The 21,717-nt window shown below is 44.6% G+C and overlaps 1 protein-coding gene across 2 annotated transcripts in view; it reads left to right on the top strand.

Annotated features, from left to right (window-relative positions):
• cemip (cell migration inducing hyaluronidase 1) overlaps positions 1-20,225 on the top strand; it is a 155,115-nt gene extending 134,890 nt beyond the window's left edge. For both annotated transcript variants that reach the window (XM_086296398.1, XM_086296405.1), the window contains exons 24-29: positions 1,047-1,232; positions 1,685-1,889; positions 4,812-4,898; positions 9,790-9,947; positions 10,162-10,262; positions 16,153-20,225. In XM_086296398.1, the coding sequence (XP_086152524.1) occupies positions 1,047-1,232; positions 1,685-1,889; positions 4,812-4,898; positions 9,790-9,947; positions 10,162-10,262; positions 16,153-16,280 (865 nt within the window). In that variant the 3' untranslated portion in view covers positions 16,281-20,225. The remainder of the gene's footprint in view (positions 1-1,046; positions 1,233-1,684; positions 1,890-4,811; positions 4,899-9,789; positions 9,948-10,161; positions 10,263-16,152) is intronic.
• The last annotated feature ends 1,492 nt before the right edge of the window (positions 20,226-21,717 follow it).

Here is a 21,717-nt window from a genome sequence, read left to right as displayed (position 1 = left end):
TTAAATGGTGCGCCCTGCATCTTACCCTCTAACAATCCCAAAAGGTTGAGTCTGCTCATCTGGACGTTTTCAGTGGGAGAAACGTTTCGTCACTCATCCAGGTGACTTCTTCAGTCTCAGCCGACTGCAGGTTTCCCCACCGTGACAGTTTGTAACGGTACATTTGGTCTTTGATCAGTGATCAGTGGGCTTTGATTAGTTGTTGTTAATTAATGGTCACGACGATTTGCACATTAATGATCAAGGAACTGACCTCACAGCCCAGTGGTGCTAGTTTCAGTCATTATGCAACTGGCAACTTTTAATGCTCACTCCCTACATTTGAACAGCAATACATCTACGTTCCACTCCTTACATTTTCAAAGCAGGCTTGTTACTTTGCACTTAGTTAATCTGAAGCCACTTGTTCACATCACTGCTTTTCTTTTCAGTGTTAAACCAATTTTAAATTAAGAGGAAGGTCAGAGAAATGTCAGGACTGCTCAGTGACATCTGATAAACAGTCAATATAAGGACTGCATTTAAATCATTTTAGAGTTTTTAAATCAGATATTGCATCAGTATAAGATGTGAATGGTTTTTCATATAATGAAATATGTTTGACAGCAAGTTGAACTCTGCATTATTTGAAGGTTGCATGAATATACTTGGCAGTTCATGCAGTCTAAACAGCATTCTGTTTATGGTAATGCATTTTGTTGGACAGGTTGGTAAGCTGTGGTGGTTGCACTTTTAGGTTACATCAAGGTACCAGTCAATTAGAATTTAAGCTGATATTAAAGGTAATACTCATTAGTCGCTCGCTGAATTCCACCTTTCAACCTGCCTCGTAGTGTCTGCAGGCTAGAAATCAGCCACAGTAGCTCGTTTAACATCAGCTTATATCATGTTGACTTTAAGTCTGTACATGTGTTGTTGTGTAAATCATAAGGTTCAGTTTCATTTACACAAAAATACCTGATAGTGATGTCCCCATGTTTTTGCTTTTGAAATTAAATCAGATCATATTGGATTTGGATTGGATTGGTGTTTCCCTTGTGTTTCAGGAATGACTGGATCAATGTGGGCCTCTGCTATCCGCAAGGTACCACCTTCACAATCCTGTCAGACATCCACAATCGGCTGACCAAACAAACCCGCAAGACTGGCGTCTTCGTGAGGACGACTCACAAGGAGAAGATCAACCACTTGCACTTGGCCAGAGGATATTTCTACTGGGAAGAAGACACTGGGTCCGACACATGCACAGACCACTACATTACACTCATTACCAGAAGTAGGACAACTAGGAAAAATATACAGGGATTAGACACACAGAAAAGATCACTCTTACAGTAAAATAAGAGCTACATCAGCCCAAAGTGAAATGTGGCATTCCTACAATAAAAGATGCAAAGGTGTGACCTTTGTGACTAAGCACACATAAAGCTGGGCATACCCTGGATATATACTGATATACTGTTAAGAGGATGGATGGATGGCACTGTAAGATTTCACAAAAAAGTGTACCTGTAGGTATTACTGATCACCTGACTGCTCAGGGTTAGATGACATGAGTGTACTGTGAAACCTCTGTGCATTGCAATGTCAGATGTCAGGAATACCTTTAACAGTGTGATTTGTTTTTGGTTGCTAAGTGTCAGGGAAAGCATATGATGCCTGTCATTCATTGTGTGTCTCGCAGCCTCCTCTTCCTGAAGGTGAAAGCCCACAATCACAGAGAGACGTTTGCCTTCTGCTCTGTGAAGGGTTGTGAGAGGGTGAAGATCACAGCAATCATACCAAAAGGCAGTCCACCCAGCAACTGCTTGGCTAAGGCGTACCCCAAACATGCTGAGCTGCCCATTGTCGATGTTCCAATGCCCAGAAAAATTCCCACTGCCAGGCTGGTGAGCAATGAAATTAAAATGATTCCAACTCCCCACTATTTTCCTGTGGAATTGGCATTATTCATGTCATTAGAAGTATAGAAAGAATATATGTCCTGGCTAGATGGAAGATTAAAAGAAATGCTTATTTTCTTCTCTTGGTGTTAAAATCCACTCTGAAACACCGTAAAGAGAGAGGGAGAGTGGAGAGATTCAGTAGAGGTGCAATATACAGTAACCAGGTATAGTACTGTGACAATCATACCACTTGATCCCTGGTATAATTCTCAAACACGCACCTTAAAGCACATAACTCGTAAGCTGGAGAGAAAATGACATATCACAAATTTAGAAGATCATCATTTAGCCTGGAGAAATAGTTTCCTGCTTTATAAGAAAGCTAGAACATCTTACTATTCATCACTGATTGAAGAAAAGGTTTCTCTCTTCCTCCAAACCATCAGCGTGTCTGTCAGACCCCATTCCTACAAGACTGCTCAAAGAAGTCCTGCCATTAATTAATGCTTCAATCTTAAATATGATCAACCTAAGAGTAGTTGTCAAACAGCTAACAGATCATCTGCAGAGGCTTATTGAAGAGTTTCAGTCAGGTTTCAGAGCTCATCACAGCACAGAAACAGCTTTAGTGAAGGTTACAAATGATCTTCTTATGGCCTCTGACAGTGGACTCATCTCTGTGCTTGTCCTGCTAGACCTCAGTGCAGCGTTCGATACTGTCGACCATAATATCCTATTAGAGCGATTAGAACATGCTGTAGGTATTACAGGTACTGCACTGCAGTGGTTTGTATCATATCTATCTAATAGACTCCAGTTTGTGCATGTAAATGGAGAGTCCTCTTCACACACTGAGGTTAATTATGGAGTTCCACAGGGTTCAGTGCTAGGACGACATAAAAAGTAATATAAAACTGAGGTTATTGTACTCGGTCCTAAAAATCTCATTAATATGGTATCAGTAATCAGGCCCCATCTTATCTTAATGACCTTGTAGTACCATATCACCCTATTAGAGCACTTCGCTCTCGCTCTGCAGGCCTACTTGTTGTTCCTAGAGTATTTAAAAGTAGAATGGGAGGCAGAGCCTTCAGTTTTCAGGCCCCTCTTCTGTGGAACCAGCTTCCAGTTTGGATTCAGGAGACAGACACTATCTCTACTTTCAAGATTAGGCTTCAAACTTTCCTTTTTGCTAAAGCATATAGTTAGGGCTGGACCAGGTGACCCTGAATCCTCCCTTAGTTATGCTGCAATAGACGTAGGCTGCCGGGGGATTCCCATGATGCATTGAGTTTTTCCTTCTTCAGTCACCTTTCTCACTCACTATGTGTGAATAGACCTCTCTGCACTGAATCATACGTACAGCATGTCTTTATCCTGTCTTCCTTCTCTCACCCCAACCGGTCGCAGCAGATGGCCCCGCCCCTCCCTGAGCCTGGTTGGCGCTGTATAAATAAAATTTTATTTAATTTTATTGACCACCTGCCTAATATTGTCTTGGTCCCCCTTTTGCTTCCAATGTAACAGATCCTGTAAGTCCTGTGAGTTGCGAGGTTGAGCCTTGATGGATCAGACTCTAGCATATCCCACAGATGCCTGATTTGACTGAGATTTGGGGAATATGGAGGTCAAACCCTCAAATGCATTGTTGTGCTCCTCAAACCATTGCTCTGTGGCTGGGTGAATGATCCTGCCTAAAGACACCACAGCCATCAGGGAGCACCATTTCCATGAAAGGGTGTACATGGTCTGCAACAAGACTTAGACAGGTGGAACGTGTCAAAGTAACATCCAGATTGATGAATTACCCGAAGTTTTGCAGCAGAACATTGTCTAAAGCGTCACACTGCTAGCTCGTCTTTTTCCCATGGTGCATCCAGTCAGGTGTTCCCCAGGAAATGACGCGCAGTATCAAATTTATACAATATCAAATATTGCCTACATAAATTCCAACCCTGGCCAGCCACGTGATGTAAAAGAAAATGTGACTCATCATATTAGCCTACCTTCTTCCATCGCTCCAATTCTGACGCTCATGTGTCCATTGCTGGTGTTTTCAGTGGTGCACAGAGGTCAGCATGAGCATCCTGACTGGTCTGCAGCCACATGTGCAACACACTGTGATACGCTGTGTATTCTGACATCTTTCTGTCAGAACCAGAATCAACTTTTTTCAGCAATTTGACTGATAGTATCTCATCTGTTGAGTCAGACCACAAGGGCCAGTCTTCACTGCCCACGAGCATCAGTGAGCCTTGGCCATCAATGATCTTTGGACTACTTGAACACTGCATACACAGCTTGAGTTGTCTCAAGCCGCTTCATAATGTAAGGTAAAGACGTACAGTATAACAGAGAGATTTAGTTGTCCACTCTGAAAAAAGACTCTTTTAACAGGAAATGGCAGAATCAGGCTCAGCAAGCGACAGCCATCTACTGCTGCTGGGTTTGAGGCAAGAAAATACAAACAAACAACAAGCGGGACAAAAAACGAACTACAGAACAAATACATGAGTGAAAAGAGAGGCATGCAGACAAATACACACCAACTTCATCTAGATTTGGACATATTACACAGTTTGTACATTATTGGTGGAAATCCAGAGGATTTGCTGCTGTCTGACACATATTTCTTCACTTATATTAGTTTCATAGTGAGCGTATTGATATTGTTTGTTTTTCAGAAGCAGACCATCTACTCATGTTTTTGCTGCTTGCTGTGTGATTGATATTTTAAATTCTGTGGTTGTATTTCAAAGATATATATTCCAAGCACCATCTGATACACACTGTTTTCCTCTTATTTTCCCTGCCGCTGGTTTCCCCTGAACAGTCATTCACGATGTCATATTTTCCCCATGTTAAATGTGTTTTTGCTGCTGTGAATATACTATCATCACTGTTTCTTTGTGGACTTGCTCCTAGCACTCCTCAGAGCACTTCCTGGAGATCAAACTGGAGTCCTACAACACCCGCCACTTCCACATCAAGAAGGACGTTGCCTTTACTGAGGTAACCTCTCTCTCAGACACACCTGAAGAATGGCTCTAATGATCTAGTTACCGAGAGTTTGATTGAACCTGTATCTACTTTTGTTAAACCTCATCACTCAGAATGTTTTTATTTAAAGATACAAATAAGGACAACAAACATCTTCTGAGCTTTTGTGTGGAAAGTTCCAGCAGTGTTGCTGACTTGAAGTGCCGCATGTAGTGAGTCAGACTGCAGGTCAAGGAGTTCAAGCCGAACATCACTGGATTATTTATCTACACTGCAAGTAAAGGGAGATTAAACCATGTGCTTTTCACTTCGAATGTTTGAAGGCAAATCACCTTGAAACTCATCTTGCAGGGAGTGGATGAGCAGGAGCTGAGACGATCAGCTGATGCGACAGAGTGAGAAAGTTGCTCTCTTTCTCATGAAAGCCTTCAGGCTGTATGTTTCATGTGCAAATAGGCCCTTGCATTGCAGTTTGGTTTTAAGTTCATTTGTTAGTACAGCAAGCACGATCAGCCTCCCGTTCTGCACCTGAGAGCTTCGTCTGGAGTGTCTTTCTTTTCACAAAACTCTTGAACTCCTGCGCTCAGGTCCCAGACTCTTTTCAGTACTCTGCCTCAGCCACCTGACAGCTGTGTGCTAGACTGTCACCGTGTTCAGCCTCATGCTCCTCCAAAGTGCAACAAACTGAGATTCAGAGCACATGGCCTGATGAAGTAACTAATTAAATTCATATCTAATTGAAGTAGAATTACACACAGACAGAGTGAAGAAGATGTGGGTCCACATCAGGTGATTAGGCGTTAATAATGTGATTGGATGTCCCTGTGTGTGGTTAGATGTCAGAAGATGTGACATCCAGTGTGAGAGTGGGCAGAAAGGGTGAGCAGGTACAAAAGGATATGAGCTTTTTCCCTTTTGTCTTCTGTGAGATGAGCAGTTCTAAAGGTTGGATCTAAAGTGTTCACGGCTGTACAAAAGAGTGAACGCTTTCCTGCAAGCCCAGCTGCACACGAGCTTAGACAAAGTCAAGTATTTATTTATTGTCATTGTCAAAGAACAATGAAATTGCGTTTGGGGCTTCCGTGCAACCCGTAAAAAAAAACAAACCCTTAAAACCCAAGTGTAAATATTTAACCCAGTGTGACTTCAGTGCAATGAGACAATCCTTAGCAACAACATGAGAACAAGACAGGTAATGTTCATAGGACATTCAGACAAAGACCTGAGAAACATGACAAAATGCAACAATGCAACCCGTTCAATATTATTGTACTGTGAGATATGATGGTTGTCTATTTAAGAAAGGGGGGGGGGGGAGAGAATAAAGATATAAAAGATATAATGCACCAATGCAAACCAGTTCAGTGCTATCAAGAAGTTGGATATGGTTATTGTCCGTGAGAAATCAATCAAATCAAACCCATTTTGATTTCCACCTGGCTTCTTCAGGTACATATTACCTAGGGGTGCAACGATACACAAAATTCACGGTTCGGTTCGGTTCGATACTTTGGTGTCACGGTTCGATATTTTTTCGATACAAAAAAATGTTCATGCCTTTTTAATTTGTCATTTATTAAAATTATAAATATATATTTTAACTCAAAAGTACAGTTTTTAAATTTAACCCTAACCCTTGTGCGTGTTTTTTATTTTGACAGCGAATGCGCACCTGCGGACCACTTATGTGCATCCCTGGTTATTTAGCTCGTCATATTGCAGCCACAGAAATTCTTTTGTCCATGAAACCATAAAGCTGCACTTTCTTTTTGCCTTATAGTCTGATTTGTCATAACTTCTCCGTTTTGTGGTAAGCTTTTCTTTGGCTGTCACTTCTTCACCCTGACCTGTCTTATTTGGCTCAGCAGAACTGAAATGCTTTTACACACTCACTCACATAAGCTCAGCGATTCTCTGCGCGATCAACCTCTCACATGTTTAAGCTGCGGGAGATTTCACTTGTCATGTTTGCATAGTAAGCTAACGATTAATAAGACGATGTCAGAGGAATTGGTGCACAAATTATCATCACTCACAGATCAGTGCTGTCGCTCTCTATACACAGTTCGCACGATTGCAAAGTGAAAGCAAAAAAACAAGCGCAAATTCAAACGCGATTTCAATATGTCACATATTGACAGTGGCTCACCGATGCCAATGACATAATTACCCAGCTACATTTCTGAAAGAATGCAAAAGCATTGACATATATTTTTCCTACAATAGCCCGACGGGCAGGGCAGAGATAGATTTTGGTAGCCCGACTGAAAAAATCGCTAGCCCCAGGACGTCGGGCTAGCGATATTGCAAGCCCTGTATCTGATTGAGGAATCACTCATCTTTGGAAAAGAGAGTTTATTACAGAGAAATGGCTCTTTCCAAAATAAAAGCTATACTATCCGCTTCTTCTGGGCTATATTCTCAGCAGCATAAGGAGAATCATGTGCTAACAGCTGTCTAAATGACTCGGCTAAAGTTAGTAGCATGCTTGTTGTTTTTGTCTTTGCACTAGGATGATGTCGGCGTAAATGTGCAGTCATATTCGTTGTGTTCCCACTAGTGATTTCAGGTTAATCTCGTTGAAATGACCTTAACGCCACAACACGGCAAATCTCCGTTAACGAGCTACCGCCGATCGCCCCGTGCATGGGGCTAGACGGCCAACACGTTAACGAGCTAACTGCGCTAACACACTAGTTCACACCAATGTAATTGAGCATTGCATGGCACATCCAACATACTGTTTTACTTTAGTCCATGACTCGCTTACCTTCAGGGTCATACGTCACATGAAAACCAAAATAATTCCAAACGCCAGATCTGAATGAGGTTCAATTTGCCTGTTGCAAGGAGAGCTTAACTTCTGTCTTGCTAGCTTGCCCTGCGCTCTTCCTTCTGACTATGCTGTCTGTGTTGAGCGCTCAGTGGATCTGCGCTCGACAGTGCAGCCTAGGCGGAGTAGTCGAACGCAGATTCACTGAGCGCTCAACACAGACAGCATCGTCAGAAGGAAAGTTGATAAAATAAATTACAAATGTCGTATTGTTCGATACATATGCGTACCGAACCGAAAGCACTGTATCGAACGGTTCAATATCGATACGAATATCGTTGCACCCCTAATATTACCACTTCATTTAAAGCTGCAGATGGTAATCCTTTGCTAAACTATGTAAGGTTGGCTTTCAAAGGTGGGCAAACCTTCCTCTATCTCTTCTTGGTAGGAAATGAATAATCTACCCATATTTCTCTGTGGTTTTCAGTGCATCCCTCTGTTTTTACCTAAATCCTTTTTCAAATCTGTGAATCGAATGATTTCATCATTTATTTGGGCAAACAAAACCCCCAGGATTAGTATGACCTCACTACAACAGGGTAGGCTCAGTGGTGGTCTCGCTCTTCAAAAGTTTACTTACTGGCTGAATGATCTTCAGGCTACTTGGTGTTGCCCTGAGGCTTAATCGTGTCTCTCTACCTCACCTTCTTACACCTTCAGCACTATTATTTTCATCCCTCCCTGTTTCCCTGTTACAGTTTACAGACAACCCTGTTCTAATTGCCTCTCTAAAAATATGGTATTAATTCTGGCATCACTTCAGTTCAGCCTCTGCTCTGGCCCCAATCTGTAACAACCACCTCCTCCCCCCTCCCTGGTGGACTCGTCCTTCTGTAAATGGGCAAGAAACGGTATTAAATGTTTTTTTAAAGATAACACTTTCCTCAGCTTTAGTGACCTGACTTCTTTGTACGATTTGCCCTCGTGTCAGTTGTTCCGCTATTTTCAAAGACATGTGCATCTTCTATCTGGCCCGAGTTTCCAAGTCATGCCCCCAATCATTGGTAGGAAGACTTATTTGAGCTAAAGCCTCACCATAAGGCTCTTATATCACAAATATATACTTTCATTACGGCATCGGGCAATTATTCAACCCAAAAAATTGCTTCCAGTTGGGAACAGGATTTGGGTCTTAAGTTTGTGGAAGATTACTGGGACAAAGTCACTGACATAATTCATACCTCATCCTCGTGTGCAAGACTCTCCCTTATTCAGTTTACGACGGTATACAGATTACACTTCTCAAGATGTAGACTAGATCTAAAATATATCCCGGTATTCCTGACCTGTGCAACAGATGCAACACCTCCCCCTGTGGTTTAACTCGTTTTTACCTGCCCAACACTTCAGTTATACTGCACTTTTTATTTTAAAGTGCTCTCTCATGTTTCGAGTGTTTCTGAAGATTCCACCCTAAACCTTCATCGTTAGCAGCTGGATGTCATCGCTTTCCCTTTATTGCTGGCACGGCGTGGAATTTTGCTGGCTTGGAAAACTCCTCACCCTCCTGCCCGATCACGTTGGCTGGAACATGTTATGTTCTGATATGTCAAATTACATGTAAAAAGTCTATAAATAAAGAGGGAAACAAATGTTCACAGCTCCTTTCCAGCAGGGACGCCAGAGGAATCATTTATTTACGTTTCTGTAAAAAAGCAGCATAGATTGTGCAACTCCGCTCTGTAAGAGTTTTATTTCCTTTTACTTATTCTGATAGGCTGTACAACTCTGGTGCTCTGTGATGTCACATCCTTAAAGTGATCATTTGAATACAGTCACCTCAATGTGTTTTATATTGTAAGGTAAACCATACAGTAGAAACCCCAACAATCAGCCCCCTCATGGGGGAGCAGATCCAGGCTCAGGGAGGGACAGTCATGTTCTGCGATAGTTTGGGGGTTAGGGGGAAAAAGAGCAGAGAGACAAAGAGAGACACATATTAAAGACTAATAATGTAATGTACGGAGCGGTATATGCTTATGGAGTCAAAAGAGAAAGGTGAAAAAGAAATTATTGGCTTAACACATCTCGGAGCTGCAGTGTGATTGGCTGCCTCTGTTGTGACAGGTAAATGGCAAGACGTTGCACCAACCTGAAGATGGAGTGCACCTGACAGTAATTGATGGGCATGATGGGAAGGTGGTGGACACGAAAGGCTTCAGGAATTCCATCCTCCAGGGAATTCCTGCAGAGATAGACAACTACATCAGTGGACTGCGAGACAAGTAAGAAACTCTCTCCACCTACACTGACAAACACCCTGAGGTACATTGCTGTTTCATGTTCTGATAGACTGTGTCCTTTGGGGACATAAAAGGACCTCCAAAAATTGATTTACATTGACATTGTGTGTTAAACTCATCTAAATGCTTTTCAGATCAAAAAATGTATTTTGCTGCATTAAAATATCAATCAATGTGTCTCTCCCTCTTTCACTAGTTCAATTGTCCTCATGACATCCAAGGGTCGCCTGGTTACCAGAGGATCCTGGACCAAAGTCCTGGGGAAACTTGGCGCAGAGAAAAGCGTCCGTTTGAAAGGTAGCTGTTATGTGCTTATTCTATTATCTTGTCTTTTTACTCTGTAAAGGCTGATGGAGTATTGCCATCACCCTGCTGAGTGGGCGGGTGGTGTGGACACCCAATAACTTGAGAACGAGCCAACGTAGGAGTTTCAAATTGATACTGAAAGTGCCTCGACTATCTCAGTGACCTTGACATCAAGGTCAGAGTAAGTGTTCCAAAAGTCTCGTGAATGTGATAACTTGAGATGTAGGATTTTGAATGTGATACTGTAGGTGGGTCTGCTCAGAGGCTGAGGGGTAGCACTGGTTTCTCCTACCAACTTTTAAAATTGGTAAAAATTTTATTTATATATACCAGGGGTAGGCAACTCCAGACCTCGAGGGCCGGTGTCCTGCAGGTTTTAGATGTGTCCTTGATCCAACACAGCTGATTCAAATGGCTAAATGACCTCAACATGTCTTGAAGTTGGTAATGAACTAATCATTTGATTCAGGTGTGAGATCTAAAACCTGCAGGACACCAGCCCTCGAGACCTGGAGTTGCCTACCCCTGGTATAGACTGTTCTTTCTTGGAGCATGGCTGCCTAATCGATCTTATCTATCGTTAATGCCACAAATAAAAATAACAGGATGGAAAACTTCTATTACATGGCATGAGTAGTTAATTGTTTCCTTACCCATCAGGCACAGTAACTTTTAATCAACTAGTCTCTCTAATATTGACTAATGTTCATGGCTGCATAGAGAAAGCTCTGCTATTCAAAAACAAAAAGATCACATCGGGCCAAAAAGGCTTCTTTGTTTACAGATGGGCAGTGTTGGTCAAGTTACTTGAAAAAAGTAATCAGTACTTCCCCCACAAGTAATCCCGTTACTTTACTGATTACTTATTTTCAAAAGTAATTAATTACTTAGTTACTTAGTTACTTTTTAAAAACACGATTTACAACCTGAATAGGAGATAAAGCATGTAGCTTGTCATTGTCAGTGTGTGAATGGGTGAATGTAGTGTGAAGCGCTTTGGGGTCCTTAGGGACTAGAAAAGCGCTATTGTCATGGTCCTGCGACCATGACTCAGTGACTTTATGTTTATGTACTTATTGTTATTACTTTCATTATTATTCATGGCTGTTTTGGGATGGTTTGTGTTTGGGATTTTAGACACTGGGTTCTGGGTTTGTGCTCCCTCTGTTGGTCCCTGGTGTTAGTGTTCCCCTGTCTCGTCAGGTTAATCAGGTCCAGCTGTTTCCCCCATCTGTGTGTGATTTCCCAGTGTCTCTTTGTGTATTTATAGCGTGTGATTTCCTCTGCTCCTCGTCGCGTCGTCTGTGTTCCTACCTGTGTTCATCCTCTGTGTTACCCTGCGTACTCTGCATCTACCCTGTGAAATCCTCTGCGTGCTCTCCCTGCTGTTCTCCCTTCGTGTTCAGGTTTGCCACTCCTTTGTGTAGTTTCACCCAGTTTAGTTCATCCGTAGTTCTGTTTTGCCATCTCCTCTTTATGTTTGTTATTATCAATAAATCACCCTCACACCTGAATAAGTGCTGCGCTTTGAGTCCTCCTTCCACTCTCCACACGGCCGCTGCCCCGGACCGTGACAGTACGACGCGAACACAAGATGGACCCAGCAGCGCTTAACCCGTCCAAGGAGCTACGGGAGAATCTAATCGATGCCACACAGGAGCTGATCGACCTGTGGCTGGAAAGCCCGGGTGGCACGTCCCAGCGCGCTATAGAGAGGCGGCTACAGCGTCTGGTGACCGGTCTCCCATGGCTTCTGGGCTCGCTTTGTTCGTGGGAGCGGGAGTTCCTCCTTCTGGACCTCGGTCTTCACCCCCCGTCTGCTTTTACTTCCGAGCAGTCCGAGGCGGTGAGCGAGCGGCATGTTCTGGCTTCCCCAGATTCCGAGACTCTGTTTTCTGGGGCTATCCAGAGCGGGATGGGAGACTGTTCGGATCGCTTACCCACCTTTGTGGTAACGGACCCTTCGCAAGTGGGCGTGTACAGACCCTCTGCAAGACTAACAGACTGTGTCTCTGCCACCCCTTCTGAGCCAGGACTTTATCGCCATTCTCCGGCTCAGTTCAGTGCTCGGCCACAAGCTCCCCAGTCAGTAGCTCAGCCGTTAGCCTCCCTGGGGGCGCAATTGCCTGTTCTGCCGCCGCTCCAGTTAGCCACTCAGCCACCACCATCACCGCTAGCATCGCTACAACCCACGGTTCCGGTAATAGCTGAATCACAGTTTTCACACTGTTTTTCCACCGCTGTTTCTAGGCAGGGAGATGAACTGTTATATTACGGACCTGTTCCTCAACAGCTGGCAACATTAGTGACTGTTACTCACTCCGGGGCTTCCCCAGAGGCGGGGTTACTACCCTCAGCTTACTCTGGACCCCTGGTGGCCAAGATGCCAGCTGTGAACTGCACCGGGCTGTCACTGCCTGAGCAGGGTCAGTGCTCTGCGCAGCTGCAGCCCTCCTTATGTGTGCCAGAGGCCCACGTGCCTACTGGTTTTGTTTCACATGTGCCGGAGGCCCACGTGCCTACTGGTTTTGTTTCACGTGTGCCAGAGGCCCGCGTGCCTACTGGTCTTGTTTCGTGTGTGCCGGGGGCTGCGGTGCCCACTGGTTCTGCGGCTGTTTTCGCTGGGGGGCCCGAGGAGCCTGTCCGGCCTCCTGTTTCGCCTGCTGGGGGGCCCGAGGAGCCTGTCCAGCCTCCTGTTTCGCCTGCTGGGGGGCCCGGGGAGCCCGTCCAGCCTCCTGCTTCGCCTGCTGGGGGGCCCGAGGAGCCCGTCCAGCCTCATGCCACACTGACTGCCACGTCGGCTGGGGGGCCCGAGGAGCCCGTCCGGCCTCCTGCTTCTTCGGCTGGGGGGCCCGAGGAGCTCGTCCAGCCTCATGCCACACCTGCTGCCACGTCGGCTGGGGGGCCCGAGGATCCCGTCCGGCCACCTGCGGCTGCTTCTCCACCTGCGGCTGCTTCTCCACCTGTGGCTGCAGCGCCGCCTCCTGCAGTACCATCACCTGCAGCGCTACCACCTGCTACTGCCACGCCTCAGCCTGACGCTTCAGCCTCGCCTGATTCTGGTCCAGCTTCATCCTCACCTGGCCCAGCTTCAGCTACAGCTTCATCCTCGCCTGGCCCGGCTTCATCCTCGCCTGGCCCGGCTTCATCCTCGCCTGGTCCAGCTTCCTCCACGCCTGGTCCGGCTTCCTCCACGCCTGGTCCGGTTTCATCCACGCCTGGCCCGGTTTCATCCACGCCTGGCCCGGTTTCAGCTTCATCCACGCCTGGCCCGGTGTCAGCTTCATCAGCATCGTCTGGTCCAGCCTCCGTGTCTCCATCCTCGCCTGGTCCAGCCTTCGTGTCTGCATCCTCGCCTGGTCCAGCCTCCGTGTCTGCATCCTCGCCTGGTCCAGCCTCCGTGTCTGCATCCTCGTCTGGTCCAGCCTTCGTGTCTGCATCATCATCTCCGCCTGCTGCGGTCCCGGCTTCCGTGCCCTCAGCCTCGCCTGGCCCAGCCTCGTTTGGGTCTGGAGCTAAACGGCCGTTTTCTGGACCGCTGGCTAGGCTACTGGCCGAGCGCCGTCGCCTGAGTGGCCGCCGTTGCCTTCCGCACGGCCGGCCCCCGGACCGCCATCGCCTGTGTGGCCGCCGCTGCCTTCCGCACGGCCGGCCTCCTGAACTCTTTACGCGCCGCCGTTGGCTTCCGCACGGCCGGCCTCCTGAACTCTTTACGCGCCGCCGTTGGCTTCCGCACGGCCGGCCTCCTGAACTCTTTACGCGCCGCCGCTGCCTTCTTCGTGGACGGCCTCCTGAACTGTGCTTTGGACTCTGCTCCCCTGTGGGTTTTGTGTTCATCTTTGTTTTGGGACTCTGGGGCCTCCGTCCGTGGTCGTGGTCCGGTCCCTCCGTCCTGGGCCCCCTGCCGCCCGCCCGGATCTGGTGGTGTGTTTCTGTGGCTGTCAGGGGCCAGCCCTTGAGGGGGGGGTACTGTCATGGTCCTGCGACCATGACTCAGTGACTTTATGTTTATGTACTTATTGTTATTACTTTCATTATTATTCATGGCTGTTTTGGGATGGTTTGTGTTTGGGATTTTAGACACTGGGTTCTGGGTTTGTGCTCCCTCTGTTGGTCCCTGGTGTTAGTGTTCCCCTGTCTCGTCAGGTTAATCAGGTCCAGCTGTTTCCCCCATCTGTGTGTGATTTCCCAGTGTCTCTTTGTGTATTTATAGCGTGTGATTTCCTCTGCTCCTCGTCGCGTCGTCTGTGTTCCTACCTGTGTTCATCCTCTGTGTTACCCTGCGTACTCTGCATCTACCCTGTGAAATCCTCTGCGTGCTCTCCCTGCTGTTCTCCCTTCGTGTTCAGGTTTGCCACTCCTTTGTGTAGTTTCACCCAGTTTAGTTCATCCGTAGTTCTGTTTTGCCATCTCCTCTTTATGTTTGTTATTATCAATAAATCACCCTCACACCTGAATAAGTACTGCGCTTTGAGTCCTCCTTCCACTCTCCACACGGCCGCTGCCCCGGACCGTGACAGCTATACAAATGCAGGCCATTTACCATTTACCATAAAGTGATAGATCTCTCAGCCCAATTCTACTTTTTCTACATAATCATCATACAAAATGTAATCAAATGGAAAAGTCTCTTTTTAAAACTTGTTTTATCAGTTTTAATCTTTTAACTTTATGCATGAAGCAAAAATTTAATTATCTGCAACATTCACTGACTGGAAGAAATTAGTTTAACATTTAAACCTATTTTCTGCACATTCCAGCACATAAAATAAAATATTTTTTGTGTTTACACTCAGTCTTTCAAATAGATACAAGTAAAACACAGCAGAAAATAAATAAAGTCAAAGACTCAGCGGTCCTGTTGCTCTATTTTCACCTGTAAAGCAGGAGTGGGGCAGGCGGAGGGTTACCCTGGTGCAGGTGTGCCGCGGTCAGTGGAAGAATCCGCGAGTTTCTCTGTGAGTTTCCCATTACGTCGTAGCTACTCGGTGCTTGTTGGAAGTTTAGGGTTTTTTTCGCTGTAAAAAGAAGTTTTCTTCCCACGCACAGCGGACACTAATGTTTTTGTCACTTTTTATGGAATCAAACTCAAAGTAAGGTCAGTACTTCCACACTTTAAACGCTGCACGCTCATACTCTCTCCCACAATCGATATGTGATCCATTGTTGATCTGCACACAGCTGTTGTCACCAACGTCGCACTCGCTTACGTCACTGTCGTGAGACATTCTCGCAAAAAATCACGGTTTTAGTAACGCAGTAACGCAGCGTTCCTACGGGAAAGTAACGGTAATCTAATTACCGTTTTTGCAATAGTAATCCCTTACTTTACTCGTTACTCGAAAAAAGTAATCAGATTACAATAACGCGTTACTTGTAACGCGTTACTGCCCATCTCTGCAGATGAGACCAACATAGAACTTCTTTGTTTGAATGAGACGTCTTCTTTAGAGAAAACACTTCAATTTAGCATCAGAACTCTTTGTGAAACATGGAAGTGGGAGTGTAAGAATTTTACCGGATCCACTGCATCCAATCCAGGACAGCACTCCATCACAGACTTAACAGTGAATACTGAATTATGCCAGAAGTTGTTCTATCAAAGAAGCATAAAATCTGTCCTTTTCAATGAAGGAGAGCATGAAGTGAGCAGTTGTAGGGCAAATGTATAAGCACCTGCTACAAGTTTAACTTTTTCTTTGAGGAATGAGGAAATACTACTGATTTTAAAAAAATACTCTAGATGGTTAAGTTAATGAAAGCAGAAAGTGTAAAACTATAGGAATTGTTAGAAACAGTAATCAGCTTTAGGACATCCTGTGGAATCCCACTTGTACTCCACTTATGTCTCTTTTATTGGTGTCATCTGGCTTTTCTGCAGATAAGCTGGCATTTGTGGGCTTTAAGGGCTCCTTCCACCCTGACTGGGTCTATCTGGAGGCGGACAGCGAACAAGCCAAGATCCATCAAGTTTTGCCCGTCCCTGTGATCCACAAGATGAAGCTATGAGTGGCAGTCAGAGTGGGGAGGATCAGCCAAGTGACCATTTGGGCCTGGATACTGAAACACAACACCCCCACAAAATCAAATCAAATCAAATCAAATCAAATCAAATCACTTTTATTGTCACATCACATGTGCAGGTACATGTGAGTGAAATTCTTGTGTGCAAGCTTCACAAGGAACAGAGTTGTGCAAAATACAATAATGTAAAACAAGCAAAATATAAGAATGGCTACATCTGAAACTAACAAATATATGTACAATATATATAAATGCATACAGTATATGCATTTCTGGATGTGTATACTAAATATGTTTTTCTGCGTGTGTGTGTGTGTGTGTGTGTGTGTGTGTGTGTGTGTGTGTGTGTGTGTGTGTGTGTGTACACATATTTTACAAATTAAATAGAGTAAACAATAAAATAAAATATATAAAATAAAATATACAGAGTGAGACATGTGCAAAACAGTGGTGTTACTGTACAGTATGGAGTGCATAATGTTGAAGTTCCAGTAGTGGAGCTGAGGTGTCTATGACGTGTTCAGCAGTCTGATGGCCTGGTGGAAAAAGCTGTCTCTCAGTCTGCTGGTACGGGACCGGATGCTGCAGAACCTCCTTCCTGATGGAAGCAGTCTGAACAGTTTATGGCTGGGGTGACTGGAGTCCTTGATGATCCTCCCCGCTTTCCTCAGGCACCGCTTCCTGTAGATGTCTTGGAGGGAGGGAAGCTCACCTCCAATTATCCGTTCAGAGCACCGCACTACTCGCTGGAGAGCTTTGCAGTTGTAGGCGGTGCTGTTGCCATACCAGGTGGTGATGCATCCAGTGAGGATGCTCTCAATGGCACAGTGATAGAAGGTCCTGAGGATGCGGGGGCTCATGCCGAATCTTTTCAGTCTCCTGAGAAAGAAGAGGCGCTGCTGCGCCTTCTTCACTGTTTTGTTTGTGTGTACTGACCACGTAAGATCCTCAGCCAGATGTACACCAAGGAACCGGAAGCTGCTCACTCTCTCCACAGCAGCGCCGTTGATGGTGATGGGGGTGTGTACTTCTCTGCACCTCCGGAAGTCCACTATCAACTCCTTAATATAAATGCACAGTCACACACACATGCACACTACAGTCAGTTGCTCAGAGCCACTGATCCAGGATCATGTGGTGCTTATTCTGTGTTTGGTTATGAGAAAGGATGATGTGAAAGTATGTAAAAGGTGGAGGCACCCCTCACAGAGCTAGCACTGCCTGGGATGAACTGTCAGGTGATAACACCCTCTCTGGCAGCCATGTTAGCGGTCAGCTCATGGCAGCAGTAGCTCAGAACAGCCAATGGTGTCTACGCAAGTGTCTCTAGAAAAATATTAATAGGTGATGATAGATGATGATGGTCACTGTTGAATCTTTTTTTCTGACAGAACACTGCCAACAACATTGATTTGTTTACATAATGCTAGCTTGCTGGCTAAAGTCACCATTGGATTTTGCAAACCTGGTAGATGTTAAGAGAGCAACTGCAGTTAACCTCTAACATTCACGCCTTTTTTAGGATGTTTTCCTGTACAAGAGGAAAAGCTTGTAACAGAGGCATTGTGAGGCCAAAATGCATCTATAAGATTTGATTGGGACAGCAACAGCTAACCATTTCTGAAAATGTGCTTGTTCCATACGGCTAAAGCACAACCAGACTCCAACTTTAATCCTGAACAGGTTTTTGGCACTTACCAATTTTAGGACTAACAATCAGTGTTTTGACACGTTTGTTCCCAGCAGCTGGGATTGGCTCCCTTTACTAAAGGTCATCAGGTCTCTGACACAACCAAAAATCTTAATTAAATCTTTCACAGATTTGAGCTTTAGCACAGAAATCAGTCTTCAACCTGTAGTGAAAAAAAACTGTCTTATTATTTGCACTTGATATTGAAATGTTTGTTTTAAAAACAGCACAAATTGTAGATCGCTGCTAAAACTAGCCACACCTGTGAGCGTTATTTGGGGATTGTGCTCATGTACCTCATCACCCAGCTAAAATCTTTAAATCTGACCCATATGGGTCATCCAAAGAGTACAGAAAGTAAATGAAAACACGCACTTGAAGGTGGAAGTCATTGATAAGTGTAAAATGGGAAACTTTGACTCATCATTAGGTCAGTCTCTTCTTGAAGGCTTTGTCTTGACCTGTTTGTACACTCAAAAAAACATTAATTGTATAGTGATGAGGACTTTTTTTGCAGCTGTTGAAATGAAAGTTAGAGCTCTGTCCCCAGATGGGCTTTAAAATAACTGCATGGATTTAATCGAAGACAGCTGTGAGCTGCTACAGTTGCAGTTCTAGGAGTCGTTTGGAACACAAAAACTAAGAACAAGTTCTTCTTTCACCAAATGATTGTTTCCCATTTCAAAGACAGGATGACACAGGATACTAGTTTAAATCCCAACAGCAGCCACACTGACAGCACATTGTCATCAGACTAACAGACAAGCCAGTTTTTGATCTGCACATTTGGTGTAGCAGCTGAACAGCATGTTCCCTCCGAGGTTCATGACTGCTTGCAAAATAACTGGAACTCATTTCATACTTGTTTGCATGTGTCACTGGGACAGTTAATGGTTGGATAAGGAGAGCAGTATAAAATTAACTGGTTACAAAGTTTTTCACAGAGCACTGAGACACCACTCTGATATATACAGGGAGTGCAGAATTATTAGGCAAATGAGTATTTTGTCCACATCATCCTCTTCATGCATGTTGTCTTACTCCAAGCTGTATAGGCTCGAAAGCCTACTACCAATTAAGCATATTAGGTGATGTGCATCTCTGTAATGAGAAGGGGTGTGGTCTAATGACATCAACACCCTATATCAGGTGTGCATAATTATTAGGCAACGTCCTTTCCTTTGGCAAAATGGGTCAAAAGAAGGACTTGACAGGCTCAGAAAAGTCAAAAATAGTGAGATATCTTGCAGAGGGATGCAGCAGTCTCAAAATTGCAAAGCTTCTGAAGCGTGATCATCAAACAATCAAGCGTTTCATTCAAAATAGTCAACAGGGTCGCAAGAAGCGTGTGGAAAAACCAAGGCGCAAAATAACTGCCCATGAACTGAGAAAAGTCAAGCGTGCAGCTGCCAAGATGCCACTTGCCACCAGTTTGGCCATATTTCAGAGCTGCAACATCACTGGAGTGCCCAAAAGCACAAGGTGTGCAATACTCAGAGACATGGCCAAGGTAAGAAAGGCTGAAAGACGACCACCACTGAACAAGACACACAAGCTGAAACGTCAAGACTGGGCCAAGAAATATCTCAAGACTGGTTTTTCTAAGGTTTTATGGACTGATGAAATGAGAGTGAGTCTTGATGGGCCAGATGGATGGGCCCGTGGCTGGATTGGTAAAGGGCAGAGAGCTCCAGTCCCACTCAGACGCCAGCAAGGTGGAGGTGGAGTACTGGTTTGGGCTGGTATCATCAAAGATGAGCTTGTGGGGCCTTTTCGGGTTGAGGATGGAGTCAAGCTCAACTCCCAGTCCTACTGCCAGTTTCTGGAAGACACCTTCTTCAAGCAGTGGTACAGGAAGAAGTCTGCATCCTTCAAGAAAAACATGATTTTCATGCAGGACAATGCTCCATCACACGCGTCCAAGTACTCCACAGCGTGGCTGCAAGAAAGGGTATTGTGGCGTGGGTGTGGTCCTTGGCCAGCTGCAGAGGAGGCGTGACGCAGTGAGCTCCCGGGGCGGCGCAGGGGCGGGGTGAACAGGTGTGCTGGGATCTGACAGTGATTGTGTCTCTTTATATGTTGGCAGTGACAGACGGAGACGGGAGTGACAGCAGAGAAAGAGAGCGCGGGAGTATATGTGTCCACGTACAACCCCGAGTTTAATAAAAAGTTCTGCATTGTCAAAGTCGCTCCGGCTGGTATTTCCTGGGTCCACCGTTACAGGTATAAAAGAAGAAAAACTAATGACATGGCCTCCTTGTTCACCTGATCTGAACCCCATTGAGAACCTGTGGTCCATCATCAAATGTGAGATTTACAAGGAGGGAAAACAGTACACCTCTCTGAACAGTGTCTGGGAGGCTGTGGTTGCTGCTGCACGCAATGTTGATGGTGAACAGATCAAAACACTGACAGAATCCATGGATGGCAGGCTTTTGAGTGTCCTTGCAAAGAAAGGTGGCTATATTGGTCGCTGATTTGTTTTGTTTTTGAATGTCAGAAATGTATATTTGTGAATGTGGAGATGTTATATTGGTTTCACTGGTAAAAATAAATCATTGAAATGGGTATATATTTGTTTTTTGTTAAGTTGCCTAATAATTCTGCACAGTAATAGTCACCTGCACACACAGATATCCCCCTAAAATAGCTAAAACTAAAAACAAACTAAAAACTACTTCCAAAAACATTCAGCTTTGATATTAATGAGTTTTTTGGGTTCATTGAGAACATGGTTGTTGTTCAATAATAAAATTATTCCTCAGAAATACAACTTGCCTAATAATTCTGCACTCCCTGTATATGGGCCGATATGGAAGTCTGTAATTGAGCTATACATAAATCTGAATGAATTGCATCTATTTTGTGTTATCAGGTGAGGTGCCATTCAGATTAAGCTGATGCTTTTCAGTTAGATCATTTCTTAATATATGCACATGGCAACTAAAGCCAGATTACAAACAACACAACTGTCCTTCTATTAACAGGACAGGAGGTACTTGGATACAGTCCGGTACTTTGTAGCCTGGTTGATATGTGTACATTATGAACTGCTGGACAATTCTCCAGCAGACCTTCATGTCAGCCACGGTTACTAGGCAGTTTCTGGAGCAAATACTAAGTTTCAGTTGTCTTTTCAAGCACATGTGTGATGCATGTGCATAATTAATCATCCTGTGATGTGTAACAGTTAAGTGAGTCTAATGTTCTGCTCCGTTTAAACAACAGAAGAGAAGAAACAAAAACATTCCTGGTTTGCATCCCAGCTGGTGGTTAACTTGCTTTGTTGCATTCCGAGCACTCGCTCACTTGATATTGTGATGTAGTCTTCTGCTGATGGTTTGGGTTCTTTTGTTTTCGTCAGTGTTTGCGATCCATCTGCCTGTAAGTTGGAATGAACCAGCAAGAAGCCCATAAAGATATAAAAGATGAAATTGAGCAGTCCACTGAATGTTTAATCAGGTTGTTTTTAAATGTGTCGCTCCCCCCTCTTCAAAATGATTCCAATGTGACCAGAAAAAACGATTCTTCTCCCTTTACCGAAATAGCTGGTCTTTTTTCGGAGGTTGTAGCAGTAATTTAGCGTTTTGTATGCGTGTATGTGTTTTTAAAGATCCACAGGTTGCTAAGAGATATATTTTATACTTATTTATTGTACAGACACTCTTGATGTAAATCTACGAGGGACTTGTTTTGAGTTGTAATGTTATTACTGTCCTGTATGTATACTGG

Source organism: Aulonocara sp. 'chitande type north' Nkhata Bay, linkage group LG1 (assembly GCF_057382095.1).
Source record: "Aulonocara sp. 'chitande type north' Nkhata Bay isolate Kocher_YH1m ecotype deep benthic linkage group LG1, A_spYH_male_GT1.1, whole genome shotgun sequence".
Classification (NCBI taxonomy): Eukaryota; Metazoa; Chordata; class Actinopteri; order Cichliformes; family Cichlidae; genus Aulonocara; species Aulonocara sp. 'chitande type north' Nkhata Bay.
This window is presented reverse-complemented; position numbering and strand designations above follow the sequence as displayed.